This window comes from Mustela nivalis (assembly GCF_964662115.1).
Source record: "Mustela nivalis genome assembly, chromosome: 6".
NCBI lineage: Eukaryota > Metazoa > Chordata > Mammalia > Carnivora > Mustelidae > Mustela > Mustela nivalis.
In genome coordinates, this window is record NC_139025.1 from 11360849 (window position 1) to 11378070 (window position 17222).

General features: G+C 38.2%; 1 protein-coding gene across 17 annotated transcripts in view; it reads right to left on the reverse strand.

The window, feature by feature from the left end:
• UNC79 (unc-79 homolog, NALCN channel complex subunit) overlaps positions 1–17222 on the reverse strand; it is a 239117-nt gene that overhangs the window by 136402 nt on the left and 85493 nt on the right. For all 17 annotated transcript variants that reach the window (XM_082733281.1, XM_082733285.1, XM_082733276.1 and 14 more), the window contains 4 exons: positions 12541–12605; positions 7678–7766; positions 7007–7047; positions 4398–4426 (listed from right to left, as the gene is read on the reverse strand). In XM_082733281.1, coding sequence (XP_082589407.1) covers positions 4398–4426; positions 7007–7047; positions 7678–7766; positions 12541–12605 — 224 coding nt within the window. The remainder of the gene's footprint in view (positions 1–4397; positions 4427–7006; positions 7048–7677; positions 7767–12540; positions 12606–17222) is intronic.

Genomic DNA, 17222 nt, shown 5'->3' on the forward strand with positions numbered 1-17222 from the left:
CTGTGTGACAGGTAGGGAGCCTGGGTTGCATGAGCTGATGGCCCCAAGCAGGCCACCCACTCCCACCAGAGCGCTTTCCCTCAAGACCTAAAGAATATGACAAACACCTCGACTGACACCACGGGAACATAGCAAAACACAGCGAGAACCATTCACAGAATCAGCAGCTGACATCAGCTACAGGCAAGGAATCCACAAAGGAAAGGATGCCAGTGAGAAAAGTAGGGGTGCAGAGAGAATCCGGAGTTCAGAAGGGCTACTCAGAGCCTCCCTGACAAAAGGCAGAGCAGAGAGGCACCATCATGAAGCCATCTGAGGAGCTGTCAGGGAAAATTCCTGACCTCCACAGAAATGTGTGTCCTGAGCTTGTCAGGGATGCCATACCACATACTCAATGTCTTGTATCCCGAGAGCTTTTCAGTCTTTCAGTGGAGCTTATAAAGAGGTGAACAGCTCTATGAGATGTCATACCCTAGGCCATTATGAACACAGAGCTTGGTGAAGATTTGAGAGCCTTCCCCTCCCATGACAGATCTTTTGAGGAGACAGAAGGAAGGAGGCACAAAACCTTCATCAACCACTGACAACCTATTGAACTGGCTATCGGAATGACCGTTTCAAAGGAAGGTCTCTTCCACTTCGATTTTAGCATGAGCCCCTGGGTCATAGTGCTGAGAAATTGCACCTTCTGAATAGGACACAGGCCAATGAATCATAAAAGCAAGTTTAAAATTTCTGTAATCTTTTTTTTCCTTATTAATAAGGCCTTTAAAAATAATTTGTTAAAGTACAGTATGTTTCTTCTGCAACTGAGGCCCCAGTCTTGTGAGCATCCACGTCAGTCCTGACTTCACCATGTGGTGTATTTTCCCTACTGTGTCCTTTCTTTCTTTTTCATACACTAACTTTTATTCTGGAAGTACATGAAACTTTATTGGTCTGGGGCTTCTGCTCCCCACCAATCCAATACCACACCCAGCTGTGTGGTATATAGCATATGAGCATAATAGCATAGTATATAGCATACTATGAGCATACTAGCTGTGTGGTATACAGCAGAGTATATTCTTAGTGTTTAATTTCTTCCTCTAGGTTATACTTCGTCCTTATTCCTCTAGGATTCCCACTATTCTATAAACAATAGGATGAGGATATGGGTTTAGTGGGAAGTTATTCACTATAATAAAGTCCTGAAGTTTAAGGCCTACAGTTCACCCTCATATTTTCTGGTTGCAAATTATTTACATTCTTCCCACATGCAAATTCTTGGCTGGAGGTTCAAGGTCTTGTCATCTAAATCAAGTCCAGCTGTGGATGAGGCTCTTTGGGTTGACTTCCTTGGGTATGTGCCCATTTGCCTTGAATCTAAATGGGCTGCTTTAACCAATGAAGTGATGCCTATATGACTTCTGAGGCAGAAGTGATGCCTATATGACTTCTGAGGTCAGATTTCCAAAAGACATGCAGCTTTCACTGGCCATCTTGAAATGTTCTCTTCAGACGGTTCCTCACTGGGATATTCAGAACTCTACCATGGTCAAGCCATGTAGAGAGGCAATGTGTACCTAACTACGTCTCTTGTCAACAGTGCTGGCTAAGCCCAGCCTTCAAGTCATCCCATCCCAGAGCTCAGACACATGATCTGGAAGCTTCTAGATAATTCCAGCCCCTAATTATTCAAGTCTTCCCAGATGAGGCCTCAAACATCATCAACTAGAGACAGGCTATGGACTGTGCCCTGTCCAAATCCCCGGCCAACAGAATCTATGAGCATCGTTATGCATTCCTTTCAAAAGCCAACTAGAGATACTTCCCTTAGATTCAGATTCCGCCGAGCATGGTTTTCCCCAGGCACTCTGTTTCACTACTTTGAATTTTAAACATGAAAAAAACAAAAAACAAAAAAACCTTCCAACCTGGCTCATAGAATGACAGAATTGAAATAAATCAAAGTCTGTCTCTTTACCTTTACAATCTTGCTGCTTATTTCAAACCCCCTGTGCAAATGCAGGACTATGTCCTTCAAAAGAGGTTAACACAAACTGTACCCAAAGCAAGCTCAAACAATTCTCAACCATTTATGAATTTAATGAACGTTCTCCAAATATAAAATACAACATGTATTAAAAGATAATAAAAATGTGCTAATTTGAAGCTTATTACTAAAAATAATTTTGCTGTAAAAAGAAGGGCAGTGTTAAGAAAAAAAAAAAGGATCCACTCTGGTGTCAAATATGTTAGGTATAACAGCAGACCTGCTCATTTGGAATATAAAACTGTTTCTCATTCTTGTCTCTCTGGCTTATAAAAAGATTCTCAAAGTAGGAAATAGCCTCAGGATAAAAATCAAATCAAAAGCAGCTGACTGGCTGCACGATCCTTTGTTAAAACTTCAGAAGGATATAAGGCGATGCCTAGTTGAGCCTTTCAGATAGAACAGGGCTTCTAATAATTTTAAGGGCAGACCAAAATGCCCAAAGTATAGAAAGGACTGTCCCCAAAAGAATTACAGATGTAGTTTGGGGGCACTGAACTCCAACAAGATTTACTGAAAACCCAGAGTTTTACAGTAAGTCTTCCTAGCAAAGGGTCACCAACTTAGACTAAAGGGGACAGACATCATTCAACATGAAAGGAAGTCTGTGGGATACATGCAGGAGACAAGCTGAGAGAGTCCCACAGCTGTAACATGCACCATTCTTCTTGGAAAAGAAAGATGTCTCAAAGAATAGAGCAAAAAATTCAGGAGAACAACAATGAGGAAACTACTCCCAGGAAGTAGAACCAGATCCTCGTCAAGGTACGTTCTCCAGCCTTGGAGAACCAATGGAAGAATCATTGACATATTCGTGGCTGGAAGGGCTATCAACCACAGATAGCGATGTGCTTCCCCTTCTTCCTCTGAACGGAGGCCCACAGCTGTTATCCTGTCCCTAGCTCACCACTGTGTGTAGGGTGGGGGACGGGGGTTGTGGGGGGTGGATAACTTGCCTTTTTAGTTCACACGTCTCTGGAGCAAGAGAATTTTCACCCAAAGAGTTTCATCAGGGGCCAGACCATATGCAGATCACAAGATGATGGACTGAAGCCATAAATGGATTTAAGACTTTAGGAGGTCTGAGGTGGTGGAAGAATTTTACATGTGGAAGCAATGCAAGTAATTATGTCCAGAGGGTAGACTGTGGTACCATAAATATGACCACAGAATTCTCATCACTCCTTCTTTAAAGGGGAGAAGTCTATTTTCCTCTCCTGGAATCTTGGCTGGCCTGGGGACTTTCTTTGGCCAGTGGAAGGCAGCAGAATTAATGCTATGTGACTCAGAAATTTGTCTCAAAAGGCCTTGCAATTCAGTAAATCTCATTCACTTCAAACACTGCTGCCTAGTGAACAAATCCAGCCTCGTTCCCTGGAGGATGAGACACATAATGGCAAGAGGGAGAGCCAGACACCCTGTCATCCCAGCCATTCCAGCTGCCCCAGCTGTGGCCCCAGATATAGGAATGAAGTCATCGGGGACCAGCCAATCCCTAGACTTCCAAGCAGTTGACTGCAGGCTCACTGTGAGCCTAGAGGAGTTTATCAAAAGCACTGCCTGCTGAGCACAGGCCAAATTGTCAATTCACAGAATTAGCAACAAATATCTGTTGTTACTAAAGCCACAACATTTTAGGATTAGTATGTACAACAGCCCTGAAATAGCCCTCTAAAGTCCCCACTCAAGACCAAGTCCTAAAATGTTTAAATGACTTGTATATAGTCTCATAGGTAGTTAGGGACAGAGTCGGCCAGAAACCAAGTGTTTCAACCAACTAATCCAAAGTCCTCTGTACGACACCACACTACCTTGCCTTATACGTTCAACTAGAAAAAGAAAGAGGATGGAAATGGCTTAGGAAAACTTTCATAAAAAGTGGTTAAAGAAAATTTGAAAGTGGAATCTTTAACTAGAGATACCATTCAGCTTGCATATAAATAAATATTTCCTATCTATTGCCAGTCTGGGTATGTTTGACACACATGTGTCGGACTATCGGCACTCCACTTCAAAACAAGAAAGATTTTGAGCATACAAGATATATCCTTTACCAAAGTTATGTTGCATGTTCTACATGGTCATTCAGAGCTTTTTTGTGATTAGAGTTACACATATGCTTTTGTTTCAGATTACTCATCAAAAACACTGTGCAGAAGATGGGTGAGCAAAAGCAGAAATGAAAACAGAAAGCATTCAGACATAGCAATCTTGCATGCTAAATCATTTCTTTTCCCCCTTCACGAATACAGTGACATGTACGTACTGGGAAACCAGGGGGCAGAAATGAGGCAGATGTCAATGAATGAATTTACATACACACAGCAAATCATGCCCCACCACATAGATGGTTTGCTCTTACCTTCTTCTGACATATAGCAGATATTTCAGCTGTAAGGGGAAGGTACACAACATATCAACAAAGAAAGACAGCCCATTTTAAATAAGGGCAGCCACACAGGGGGAGTAAAAACAAGCCTAGTGACACAACCTCTAGACTTGGCCCAAATAGCGTCTCTCCTGTCTTATTAATGGTCATCTACCCGTGTTTGGTGAGGTCAGGAACACCTGTGTGCTCAAATACTTCACCTATTCTTACGAGTAGTTCAACCTCCTTGGACATGACTCAGAATTCAGATCATGTCAAAACCAAAGCAAAGTAACATTCATCTCATCTCCTTGTTAGACAGAACAAAACTGAGAATTGCATGACTTCCTTTTTGTTTAAGATTTTATTGGTTTTATTTATTTGCCAGAGAGAGGGAGAAGGAAAGCTGCAGGCAGAAGGAGAAGCAGGCTTCCCGCTGAGCAAGGAGCCTGATGAGGGACTCGATCCCAGCACCCTGGGATCATGACCTGAGCCGAAGGCAGATGCTTAACCAACTGAGCCTCCAAGGCACCCCTTGGCGTGGCTTCTTCAGGATCACAAAGGCTATCAATGATAAAGGGAGATTTCGAGACAACGCCTCTGGATTCCCTGTTTATTGCCCTTCCGTTATACCATGACACTGACTGGATGTGATATATTTAGAGCTTCACCATGGAGATGATTTGCTATTTCAAAACTGTAGAAAGAACTTACTAACTTGGATTACTCAGACTTGAACTATTGATTTATATCAGTCCTTAACTAGTGTAAAACCAGCTACATGTCATTTCAGAGCAAGCAATTTTCAAACCCAACTTGCCAGTTGGAATTAGGCTGTCAAACCACGGTCTACTCCGGGACTGACCTTAACAAATGGATACAAACTCTTTGTAGTGTAGCGGGTATACCAAGTATTTCCATGAAAATTAATGCTTGAGAATACTTGAAAATAATTTTTCCAAATATATGTTAACATTCCCCTGAAATAGTAAGTGTTCAAAAAATGAACTAACGCATTACTTATAGTATAGTCTGTGTTAACAATTTATTAAAAAGATCAAAGGTAAATGTCCCCCAAACTGTCTGGAAATTATGAATCAGTGGGTGACAAATCATAGAAACTTACAACTCAGTTTTTAAAATTGGTTTTGTATAATTAATGTTCATTTAATAGTTTGATATCTTTGAGTTTATCTTAACCCGAGATCAGTGTCACATCTCTAGGTAAATAATTTTAAGTTATTATAATTTTGCTTCCAGAGATGAATATCTCTGGATATTCATGGTGACCAGGTGACCAGAATTCACCAACATTTCTGATATTTAAAAATGTAGTTTAGAACCTGACTATGGGCTTCACCTCAGAACACTGTAAGTTCATTAACAGGGTAGTCTAATTTAAAGGGGGAAAATTTACCTTTACCCATAAAAGCCCAGATCTTTTTACAGATATTCTTATGAAATTTTTCAGAATGTGTCTTTGAAGAATCTAGAGGTGACATTACTGATTCATTTTATAGATGTAAAGCACTCACTAAGGTAATTTATTTCTTAAGGGTGACATGACCTAATATTAAAAGTTAGACCATAGGGGGCACCTGGGTAGCTCAGCTGGTTAAGCATCTGCCTTCAGCTTAGATCATGATCTCAGGGTCCTGGGATCCAGCCCCGCATCAGGCTCCCTGCTCTGTGGGGAGTCTGTTTCTCCTTCTCCCTCTGCCCCTCTTCCCTGCTCATGTGCTCTCTCTCTCAAATAAATAAATAAATGAAATCCTTACACAAAGAAATAGTGTAATTATCATCAAGAAAATCACTTTACTTGTTTTTAAATGTTTACAGAATTTAGTTAACATAAGATTTTTACATTATTTTTAAATATGGCGTTTCATAGAAAATCTTTTATTATCTACCTCTGAAGTCCTCCTGTGTGCCTGATGTGTGCTCAGTATGTCCCCAGCTTCTCTCACCTTCCATCTTTCCTCTGCTGTCATTAATACTTCCCCTGGTCACTTCAGCCCCCAATTAAGCAGCTGGAATACCTGCTTCCAGATGTGTAAAGGAATGCTCTGTCTGGGACCTGCCGACTTATCAGACATAGCCTTCAGAACTTCAACAAACTATGAGCACTACCCCATCCCATCTTTCATTGAGGTGAGTCACATATACTTTATCCCCACTTTACTGGGGAGACGGAGTCTCTGAACAATTAAATGATTTTCCCTAAAAACGGAGAACTATTAATAGTGGTAGGAGAAAGACTTATTCAGTGTTCTTCCCACTTATGTTCCCTATTCTCTTTCTGACCTGGCACAGCAAACACCATTGGCAATGCCTGTTATATACACAGAAATTCTCCTAAGACATAGTTCAGCAAGGCTTCTGTCATAAGGAATCCTCTTAATTTTGGTTGAGATGATACCTCTTCTTTCCAAATGTGTGGGTATAAGCAAGACACGGATACAATGATTCGCTGCAATGACTATTCATAGAATATAATACCTTGGTTTCTGTCTTTATAAAATAATACAGTACAAAAGGAGAGAAACCAACCATGCCATTAGTCATGATTATTTATTATTCATCCTTTCTGAAGTAAACCATACCTTGTGGCAGAAGAACATCAATCAACCATTCACTGTGGTCCCTATAAAGAAAAACAAAATTCATTTTTGAGCTGCTTTGCAATGTTACCCTTCCACGTGAACATTTATAAGCTGTACACTATTGCTAGAAGGTTTTCAATAGAAAGGAAATGTAATTAAGAGCACTATCATAATAAACTTTTTGAATGTCTAATGCATTTTAGCTAAATTATAAATTATAGGCATTTCATCATATTCAGTTATCTTTAAATGATACTTTCCAGATGCTAATTAAGCGAACCAAAGTACAGCATGATTTGTACAATGCTCAGTGTGGTTCTGTGAAACTAACAAGCAGAGAGAATCCGTTTGAATTAAACCTCATATTTGAAAGCCATGGTCTTCTTTTATTTTTCTCTGTGGCCTTTTTTAACAGGATCGCTTGAAATTTGGAGCTGTTTTATTCCATGGAATTGCTTTTTCTTATCCCATGGAGAGAAATATTGCAACTTTTCAAAGCTGAAATCTCTCTAATTAAAGTTTGCTATTTGTCAGATATCTGACAAAGCGACCTTTCAAAAACAAAAAGGCTAGTGGGAAATGCGAGTGATGTGACCAATTTAAGTACAACTGATTGCTCTTATCTTCTTTTGTTGCCCTATTTCCTTTTCTTGCAGGACCCATATACCTACCCTGCAATCCTCTGGCTGCATTCTTCACAGAGATACAATGGAGGTGGTTTATCCCCCAGAGCTACAGACAGGGAAGGGTCTATACACATCTGAAACACATGAAAAAGCAGAATGAACTCTCTTATCCTGTTTATCACATCCCTCATATCATGAGCACAAAGGTTTTGATTTGTGACAGATTTTCAAAAGCCAAGTGGAATAAATATTTTTAGTAAAACCCACTTAACCTATAGCACAGCTGCTTTTCCTGCCCTGGCTGATGAGTCCACACTGGACATTTAAATGTGCCTACTTTGATTTTTCATTTCTCCTGTTATCTGCAATTGAGTAACAAATAGTGTCAACAAATCTACCATCATTCCACAAAGAGAAAAAATCCTGTTCAATAGTGGCTCGAATTGCCCCTATATACCTTGTACATTCATTCCTGCTTGAAAGTGGTAGTAAACACAGCAATACCTCTTTAGGAAGAGGAAAATATCTTAAAATTTTAAAAATCATAACTGTAACCAAAATTCTGGCAGTAGAAAATTTTGCTTCTTAAAAAAAAAAAAAAAAACCTCAATTCAAAAAATGTCATGTGAAATCTAACACTGAGGAACTCACTTTTCTTATTCTGGAATCTAAATTCTAAATCAATCATCCAATGTCACATTTTCAGGTATTTTTTCCTTCCATACATGACCTGTGGTTCATTTAACACTGTGTGCCCTGTTCACTTCTGAATTATTTATGGCTGAGTTTTCATGAGCTGAAGCCCAGAGATGAAAAGTGTTCACTTTGCTGTTGGTCATTGGGATATTTCAAATATCTGGATGTTTAAAATCAAGGAAACATGACTAGCTGAATCTTGTATGTTACATCAGGTTAAATTTCTATATATTACCAAAGTCATTCTGTTTTCTGTTCCTGTCCAGCAAGAAATAATCAATCCACTGCTATAGCTGATTGTGCACTTAATATGCCTCGGACACAGATTTTTCTGGAACTCCACCCTTCCTTTTCTTTAGTTGTTTTTACTGATTAGGGAGGGAAAACAAACCAACTTACAATTCAACCAGCCTATCATTTAAAGTTAAAACCCTGAAAAGTCTCACGTGTCATCCTTCCACAGAGCCCTGTGGATCTTTTCTAGATCATTCCAATTTTAGTATATGTGCTGCTGAAGTGAGCACAATACTGAAGAGTTTCAACGATGGGGGAAACAAGAGCAGGAATTCCTAAATATCAATCGCTATACCAACAAAACCTGTAAACTATATACTCCCCCATGCTAAAGGCCTAGTATGAAAATTTTCCTTAGTGGGCACCTGGGTGGCTCAGTGGGTTAAGCCACTGCCTTCGGCTCAGGTCATGATCTCAGAGTCCTGGGATCGAGTCCCGCATCGGGCTCTCTGCTGAGCAGAGAGCTTCCCTCTCTCTCTCTCTGCCTGCCTGCCTCTCCATCTACTTGTGATTTCTCTCTGTCAAATAAATAAATAAAATCTTAAAAAAAAAATCTTTAAAAAATAAAAAATAAAAAAATTTAAAAAAAATTTTTTTCCTTAGATAAATTTCATGCTTCCTTTGATGTGATGAACAACTACTTTTTGGTGTGTTAAATGAGGGACTAGCAAACTTTCTGTAAATGACCAGAGAGTCAATAGTTCAGGCTTTGTGGACATACACTCTCTGACACAACTACTCAACTCTGCTGTTGTAGCATGAAAGCAGACATAGATACAGAAACAAATGAGCACAGCTGTGTTCCAATAAAACTTTACTGACAAAACAGTTAGCAGACCAGATTTGGCTGGGGGCCATAGTTAGCTGACTCCTGTGTTAGAGAATTATCTGGGCTCTAATGTATTTCATAAATTGATCTGCAAACAGAACCAAGTAAAACCAAAAGCAGAGTGTTATATAATGAACTCTAAGTTCCAGCATCTTTTCATTTTGAATTCTGTTGCAGCTCTTGGCTCTTGCCTTAAAAAGTACATTTTTGTAAGGTATTGCAACAAAAATAGATAATACTTTTCTATTTGGCAAATCATCACTGCCTAGTGGTAAAGTTCATAAATATGGAGATGGTAGACTTTTTGTGAGGATAAATCCACTTTCCCTGAATTTTTCCCAAATGCCCGATGTTGACCTGTTCTTCCATTAGTTACTTCACTTTCATTTCTAATGAGTTATTGATACTCCTGTAAGGTAAAGGTATTTTTTCATTCGACTCAAAGGGATAAACTCCTACGAGGTTGGAGCTATAATCATTACAGATTAGCTAGGTGACCTCGATCATAGTAAATGAATTAGGTCACATGACCCATCACATTTGTGGACAGTAGGGTCAATTCCATTTACTCTAAAAATGTCAGTTTACATCTATATTAATATGTTCATAGCTGACCGCTACATTAAAAAATAGTTATTTTCCATTTATAAACACAATTATGCCCAATGTAGAGGCTTAAGAAAATGGAGAAAAGAAGAAAATTTAAATAACTCATTAACCCGCCATCTCAATGCAACCAGTAATAACATTGTGATGAGCAGGAATATGAGTATAAATATAATATATGTGATTTTAAATTAAATTGGCATCATACTATAAAGGATGATTTCCTTTTCATTGAACATTATTCTGTAAGTATCTGGATGTTGGGTACCCTTGGCCTGTATGTCACATGGTCATACCCACCTGGGTTTGGGGAATGCTCGTATTGCAATGAAAAAACAATACTGAGTCAGATATGTTGTCCTGCAAAAACAGCCCCAGCACAGAAAGCACTAACAAAAATGTTACCTTTACAGGGAAGCAGAGTCAAAATACAAAAGAAAACTCTTTAGGAATGCTGGAGTTCAGAAAATAAAATTTGGAGGGGGTGCTGATAAAAATATTTAAGAACTAGATAGAGGTGGTGGTGGCACAGCATTATGAATGTGCTAAATGTCATTGAATCGTTCACTTTAAAAAGGTTAAATTGATGTGAATTTCACCTCACCTAAAAATGGAAGAGAAAGTAGGATGGTTTGGCATGTCCTGCAGGACTGGCTACAAGGAACAGCCAGTAAGCAAAGCAAAGGCCAGCCAGAGGGATGGACTAAGCTGTTTGCCAAGAAGAATGGGAAAAAATCTAGTTTGTGATGTCTTTGGGGAGTGGGAAACCAAAAATCATTAGTAATTATGAAGTTAAAGAAAGGACTCCTGAGAATGTAGTCTGACATACGATCAGAGAAAAAAATAAGTGGAAAGACCAGACAAGCACCTCCTTTCTGTTGGTGTCTAAGTGAACCAAAAGAGGGCATTGTAACATAAGCCGGAAGAGGAAAGGACAGGTAAAGAAACTAAAGTAAGAAAGCTGCATGATATTCACCACTGGAAGAATTAAGCTAAAACCCAGGGATAGCATATGAGCACAACACATGTTTGTCTCAGAATGTCCTTGCACAGAAGAAAAGTACCTTGGAGTCCCAAATGTCTGTGGAAGTTCAGAGGAGGTGTGCTCACAGCAGAATGGGAGAGACTGAGCCTCCACTGCTAGACTTCCCTCGTCTGCTCTTTCTCAACATAAGTTCATTCAACTTGACTTTATCAAAAGCAGAGATGAAACATAATAATACAAGAAGGTCCTCTGCTAGTAAAATACGTCTGGATGACTATGTTATTATTGGCACTCCTCTGACTTTTCTGATATATGAAACACATTTTGGTCCATTTGTACTTCTTTTTGGTTCCATTTATATTTATATTTCTTATATCTCATGTTACCTCTTCCACTCTGTTTCTATAAAATGATACTATCATGTTTCTATTATTTGGTAATCTTCACAATCTTCCTGTTTATAGAAGAAGGGAGGCAAACTCTCAGGACACTAGGTTCTAATAGGTATCTGTGAACTCTAACAACTTGATGTTACTCCTACTCTTCTTATTATAAAAAATTAATCCTTGCAAATCCAGACACAGGTCTCTCCAGCCAAGTACTGAAACCAACATATATACCATAAGTAATTTTGTTAAAAGGTGTGATTGTTTTTCTTAACATTCGACTTCAAAGATTCAGGGTTATAACAAGACAGGGAAATTTGTGGTGGTAAAACAAGAATAAGGTTTAGAGTCAAGGTACCTGGTTCTGGCTTAGGAAAGAGTCTTGCCTCTCTAAACTCCCGTTCCCTTGGGACACCTGGGTGGCTCAGTGAGTTAAAGCCTCTGCCTTTGGCTCAGGTCATGATCCCAGGGTCCTGAGATCGAGCCCCGCATCGGGCTCTCTGTCTGCCTCTCTGCCTACTTGTGATCTCTGTCTGCCAAATAAATAAAAATTTAAAAATCTAAAAAATAAAAATTAAAAATTAAAAAAATAAAAAAATAAACCCCTGTTCTCTTACCTCTAACATACTTTTTCCATGTGTTTGCTCCCCAACTACCCCTAAGTCATATCTATGATCTGAGCCAAAATTTAACAATTTTATTCATTTTGGTCATATGACTCTTGAATTTTCAGTTATATACCAAGCTCTCATAATCTGAAATGAGTGAAACAGGGGCAAAGTATATTTCCTTGAGTTTATTTAAAAAAGAGAGAAGCCAAGTAGGACTATGTAAGAGTTCCACCAGGATTATGCTAATAATTACTCATTGCTACACACCACTTGACCAAGAACTCATAGCCAAACCCTTCAGTCACCACTATTCATTGCTCTATCTTCAACCAATCCACCAAAGCACGGTCAGATTGAACACAGAAGTGCTTGAGTTTATCACAGAGCGCAGGCCTCTCTGCTTTATGGAGAAGTATGCAGTCTACTCCATTTCATTCAGCTCCTGATAATCTGACCACTGACAATACAATATGGCACCATATTTATCTAATAAAACAGTACCTTCACAGCTGGCTTGTTAATTGCGTTGTGGCATTCAATGTGCTGGCAGTGGATGGGATTCCAAGCTGTAAAGCAAAGCATAGCTGATGAACACTCCTCATTGAAGTTATTAGAGCTCTAGTAAAAGCATGGCAGGTTTCTTCTTCCTAAGCAGAACCATCGCCAGAAGGCTTCCTAAGATAATCATTTTAAATCTAAGGCAAATTTAAAAATTGAACAAAGATATCATAACTCCATTTATTTTTCCATAGAAGAGACAAGCTAGTATAAGTTATAAGGTAGTATAACAGTGCCATTATATTACTTCCCAATGATATACTACTATCAGTAAGTTCTCCAAGGTTTACAAATATCTATGGTTTCACTTCATTCTTCCAGCAACCCTGTGGAATAGGTATAGCAGATTATAAATCTCATTTCCTATATTAGTAAGTAGAAGTTACAAAGCTTAAGTAGCCCACTGGGGTCACAGAGTTAATAAATGACAATTTGAGACTAAACCTCTATCTCTTGGTTTTTAACACTGATCTTTCTATTGTAGTACATATTAAGCTGAGCATCCTAGATTTCTGGCACCAGGAAGTATTTCAAACTCATAATAACTGAAATGAATGGTAAGGCAACCTCCAATATCCCATGTTCCACCCTATTCTCACCAAATGTAGAGAATGGAAAATGAATTTCTTGCCCAAATGAAATCTCTCTCTCTCTTTCATATCACAAACTGTGACCCACAGACTAACCTCTGCTAATTTGCTAATACCCACTCCTTAACACAATATCACACAGAATGAAGATAAGACTAAGTGATCTGGGATAGATCAGAATGAAAGTCACAACAAGTAATTATCTTCATCTAGATTATTTGGTAGTTCAAAGCACTTAGCTAATAATACTCAATCATTTAAAAATGCAATAAAGGGGTGCCTGGGTGCCTCAGTCAATTAAGTGGCTGCCTTCGGCTCAGGTCATGATCCCAGGGTCCTGGGATGAAGCCCCACATTGGGCTCCCTGCTCAATGGTGAGCCTGCTTCTCCTTCTCCTTCTGCCAGCCACTCTGCCTACTTGTGCTCTCTATCTCTCTGTCAAATAAATAAATAAATAAATAAATCTTTTGAAAAAAATAAATTAAAAAATGCAATAAAATTACATGTTTGAAAGTAGGATATTTTTCTAAATTGTCAAATTCTAATCTTATAGGAGTATGATTGGCTTAATATACTAGAATTGGCAGATGAGAGGATATTTTTACTTAGTTATATGTCCAATTATAATTCAAAACTATATATTATTATTCCAGACCATACAAAGTTTTCTGTCCAGAGGTGTTCCAACTTCAAATCTTCTAGCCTATGGTTAGACAAGATATGTGTCTGATTTGAAATTTAGGAAAATAAGGTCAACAGAGCCATTGACTTGGAAAAATACACAATGGGTCAATTTATTTAAAATAAGACAAGAAATACAGAACAAAAACCACTACTCTAAAAAGCACAGTATCATATTGATTATAATTTTAGGGAGAACAAAAGAATAAATAAATCAGGAAAGAATGGATAAACGAAGAAATAATCTGAATACAAACATTCTGTAACTATAAAATGTTTCCTACATGTGGAAAAGTCAAGATGAATATAGATAGCAGCAACAAGTTTTCTTCTGTAATTAGAGAAACCTTGCAAAAAAGACTGCTTTTAACCAGTATATGAGTTGCAAATACATAGGACATGTGTCTCTTCCTCCAATCCCAAACTCATGACAGATGTCACTAATCCGTAAGAGCATCCCTTCCTGCTGAGTCCAGAAGTGGCCTTAAAATCCTTCTCAACACAGAGGTCCACAGAGTTACCACTAGTAAAACAGAGTTGGCACACAAGATAAAATCTGCTAGCCATTACTGAATCCTTATATTATAAGAATATTTGCAGATCACTTTATAAATATTAAGGAGCCTTGGGGCACCTGGGTGGCTCAGTGGATTAAAGCCTCTGCTTTCAGCTCAGGTCATGATCCCAGGGTCCTGGGTTCGAGCCCTGCATCGAACCTGCTTCCCCTCCTCTTTCTCTGCCTGCCTCTCTGCCTACTGTGGTCTCTGTCAAATAAATAAATAAAATCTTTTTTTAAAAAATAAAGCTAGAAAAAAAATATTAAGAAGCCTTGACACTTATAGATAGAAGTAATGGTCAAGATATGTAACAACTGCTATGGCAAAGGTACAAGGAAATAAGAATGTATAACAGCCACAGCAGTTGATCAGGGCTCTAAAGACTCCTGCCTTGCCAGAAATTAATGCTTTACATGTAGATGGTGGGGATATGTGGGAGGTCCTACTCCTCTAATATTTTATTTCATTTTTACAGAGTGTCACTGAATTAAGAATAGATTGTAGGATACCTCATTTGGTTTACCAAAGTCACACTAAGCTTTAAACTTACCAGAATAGGGATTATTAGTTTTTCTTGGGCATCAAAAATCACTTGTCAAGATTTCAAATATATGATGCTTGAAACTCATGTTAAATCTGCTGAATCAAGATCCTTAAAAGTAGAGGACAGGTATTTTTTTAATTGGTAAAACCACTAAAATTGGGGTGCCTGGGTGGCTCAGTGGGTTAAGCCGCTGCCTTCGGCTCAGGTCAAGATCTCAGGGTCCTGGGATCGAGTCCCGCATCAGGCTCTCTGCTCAGCAGGGAGCCTGCTTCCTCTTCTCTCTCTCTGCCTGCCTCTCTGCCTACTTGTGATCTCTGTCAGATAAATAAATAAAATCTTAAAAAAAAAACTACAATTGATTCTGATATAGGATCAATCTACATATCTTACTGTATGATAAATTCAGTCATGATAGATCTCCCTTCCTTTGAAAATAAAAATAAAAAATATATAATCTAAAAACATGGCAGATAAGAAATCTGCTTCTAACTACAATAGAGTAACTGGTATTAGTCTGGTCCTCCCATCATAAACAATTATAAAATGCAAAAACATATACAAAACAACTGTTTTCAGAAATTGGATAATAGGTAGTGCAGAACAAAGATCCTTGAGGGAAGAGAAACAATAAAGTCAGTCCTACAATCACCCCGGTTTTCTTCCTAGAAGCAATTTCTGGACCTTGGGTATGAAAGGAGAAAGATAAGCACAGTTGGGTGGTTTCATTGAATTGAGGGGACAAAACCTGGAATATAAAGAAGCAAAGTGACTTATATTTGCTACATAGTACAGCAAAGAAGAGGGAGTTACACTAAGAAAGAGCTCCAGAAATCTGAATAAGAATCTTTTTAGGTCTTCAGCTTTATAATAAGCAGAACTTGTGTAAGACTACTTAGAGGACAACTATGCAGAATCTGTAAGCAGAATAATTCCTACATTTCATCTGAGAGATATTCAAGTTCCAGCCAATCAGAGTGAAGGGAACTGAGTGAAAACCTGGAACATTCAATAGAGACTCTAGGAGGTTATACCTTAGCAGTATGGTTAAACTAACATTAGGGAAAAAGTTATTCCAGTCTCCCCCTAACAAAGCATAAGGACAAGCCCTAAAAAGGTCAAGTTGATCCACCAGTAACTTGAGAGCCAAAGAAAACCTCAAAACACTATAATGGAAGAAAACAAAATCCAGATACTAAATAACATAATACTCATAAAGTCCAACATCCAGTAAAAATTATTCAATATTTGAAAAAGAAAGAATATGTTACCTATAATCAGGGGGGGGAAAACTGATCAATAGAAATAAACCCAGAAATTATAGAAGATGAGGTAGTTAGCAAACAAGAACTTAAAAACAGCTATTATAAACACAGTCAAAGGAAAATATGAACACAATGAGAATAGAGATGAAAAATACATAAAAGAACCAAATGGATTTTCTAAAATTAAAAATGTAATATAGAACATGGAAAATCCACTGAATGGGCTTAATGGTAGATTAGGCAATGCACAGGGAAAGATCAGTGAATTAGAAGACATAGCAGCAGAAACTACTGAAACTGAAGAACTGGAAGAAAAAAAAACAGAGCTTCAGTGAGCTTTGGGAAAATATTAGGCAGAATAAAGCACATCTGGCTAAAAGTCCAAAGGAGTAAAAGGGGGGAGGAGGGAGATATTTGAAAAAGCAATGAAAAATCTTTTAAATTTGATAAAAAAAAAAAAAAAAAACTATAAGCCCACAGATCCGAGAAGCTCAATGAATCTTGGGCAAAATAAAAGCAAAGAAAATCACACCAAAATTCATTATAATCAAACTCATGAAACACCATGATAATGAGAAAATCTTAATAGCAACCAGGAAAAAAAAACAAAAAACAGACACATTACTTACAGGGGAACAAAGATAAGAATGATCGCTGATTTCTCGTCAGAAACAATGCAACCCAGAAGACAATGGAACGACATCTTTATTAGGCTGAAAGAAAAAAACTGTCAACCTAGAATTCTATAGCCAGTGAAAATATCCTTCAAAACTGAATATAAAATAAAGACTAATTGAAGACAAACACAAGATAAGAGAATTCATTGCCAGCTGAGCTCCACAACAAGAAATGTTAAAGAAAGCCTGAAGGAAAATGATACCAGATGGAAGCTAGGACCTACACTAGACATAGTGTTCTGCACATGGCAAATATGGTGAACAAAGGACTTTCTACCCATATTTGTGTAATGTTAAAAAATGATTTACTGTTT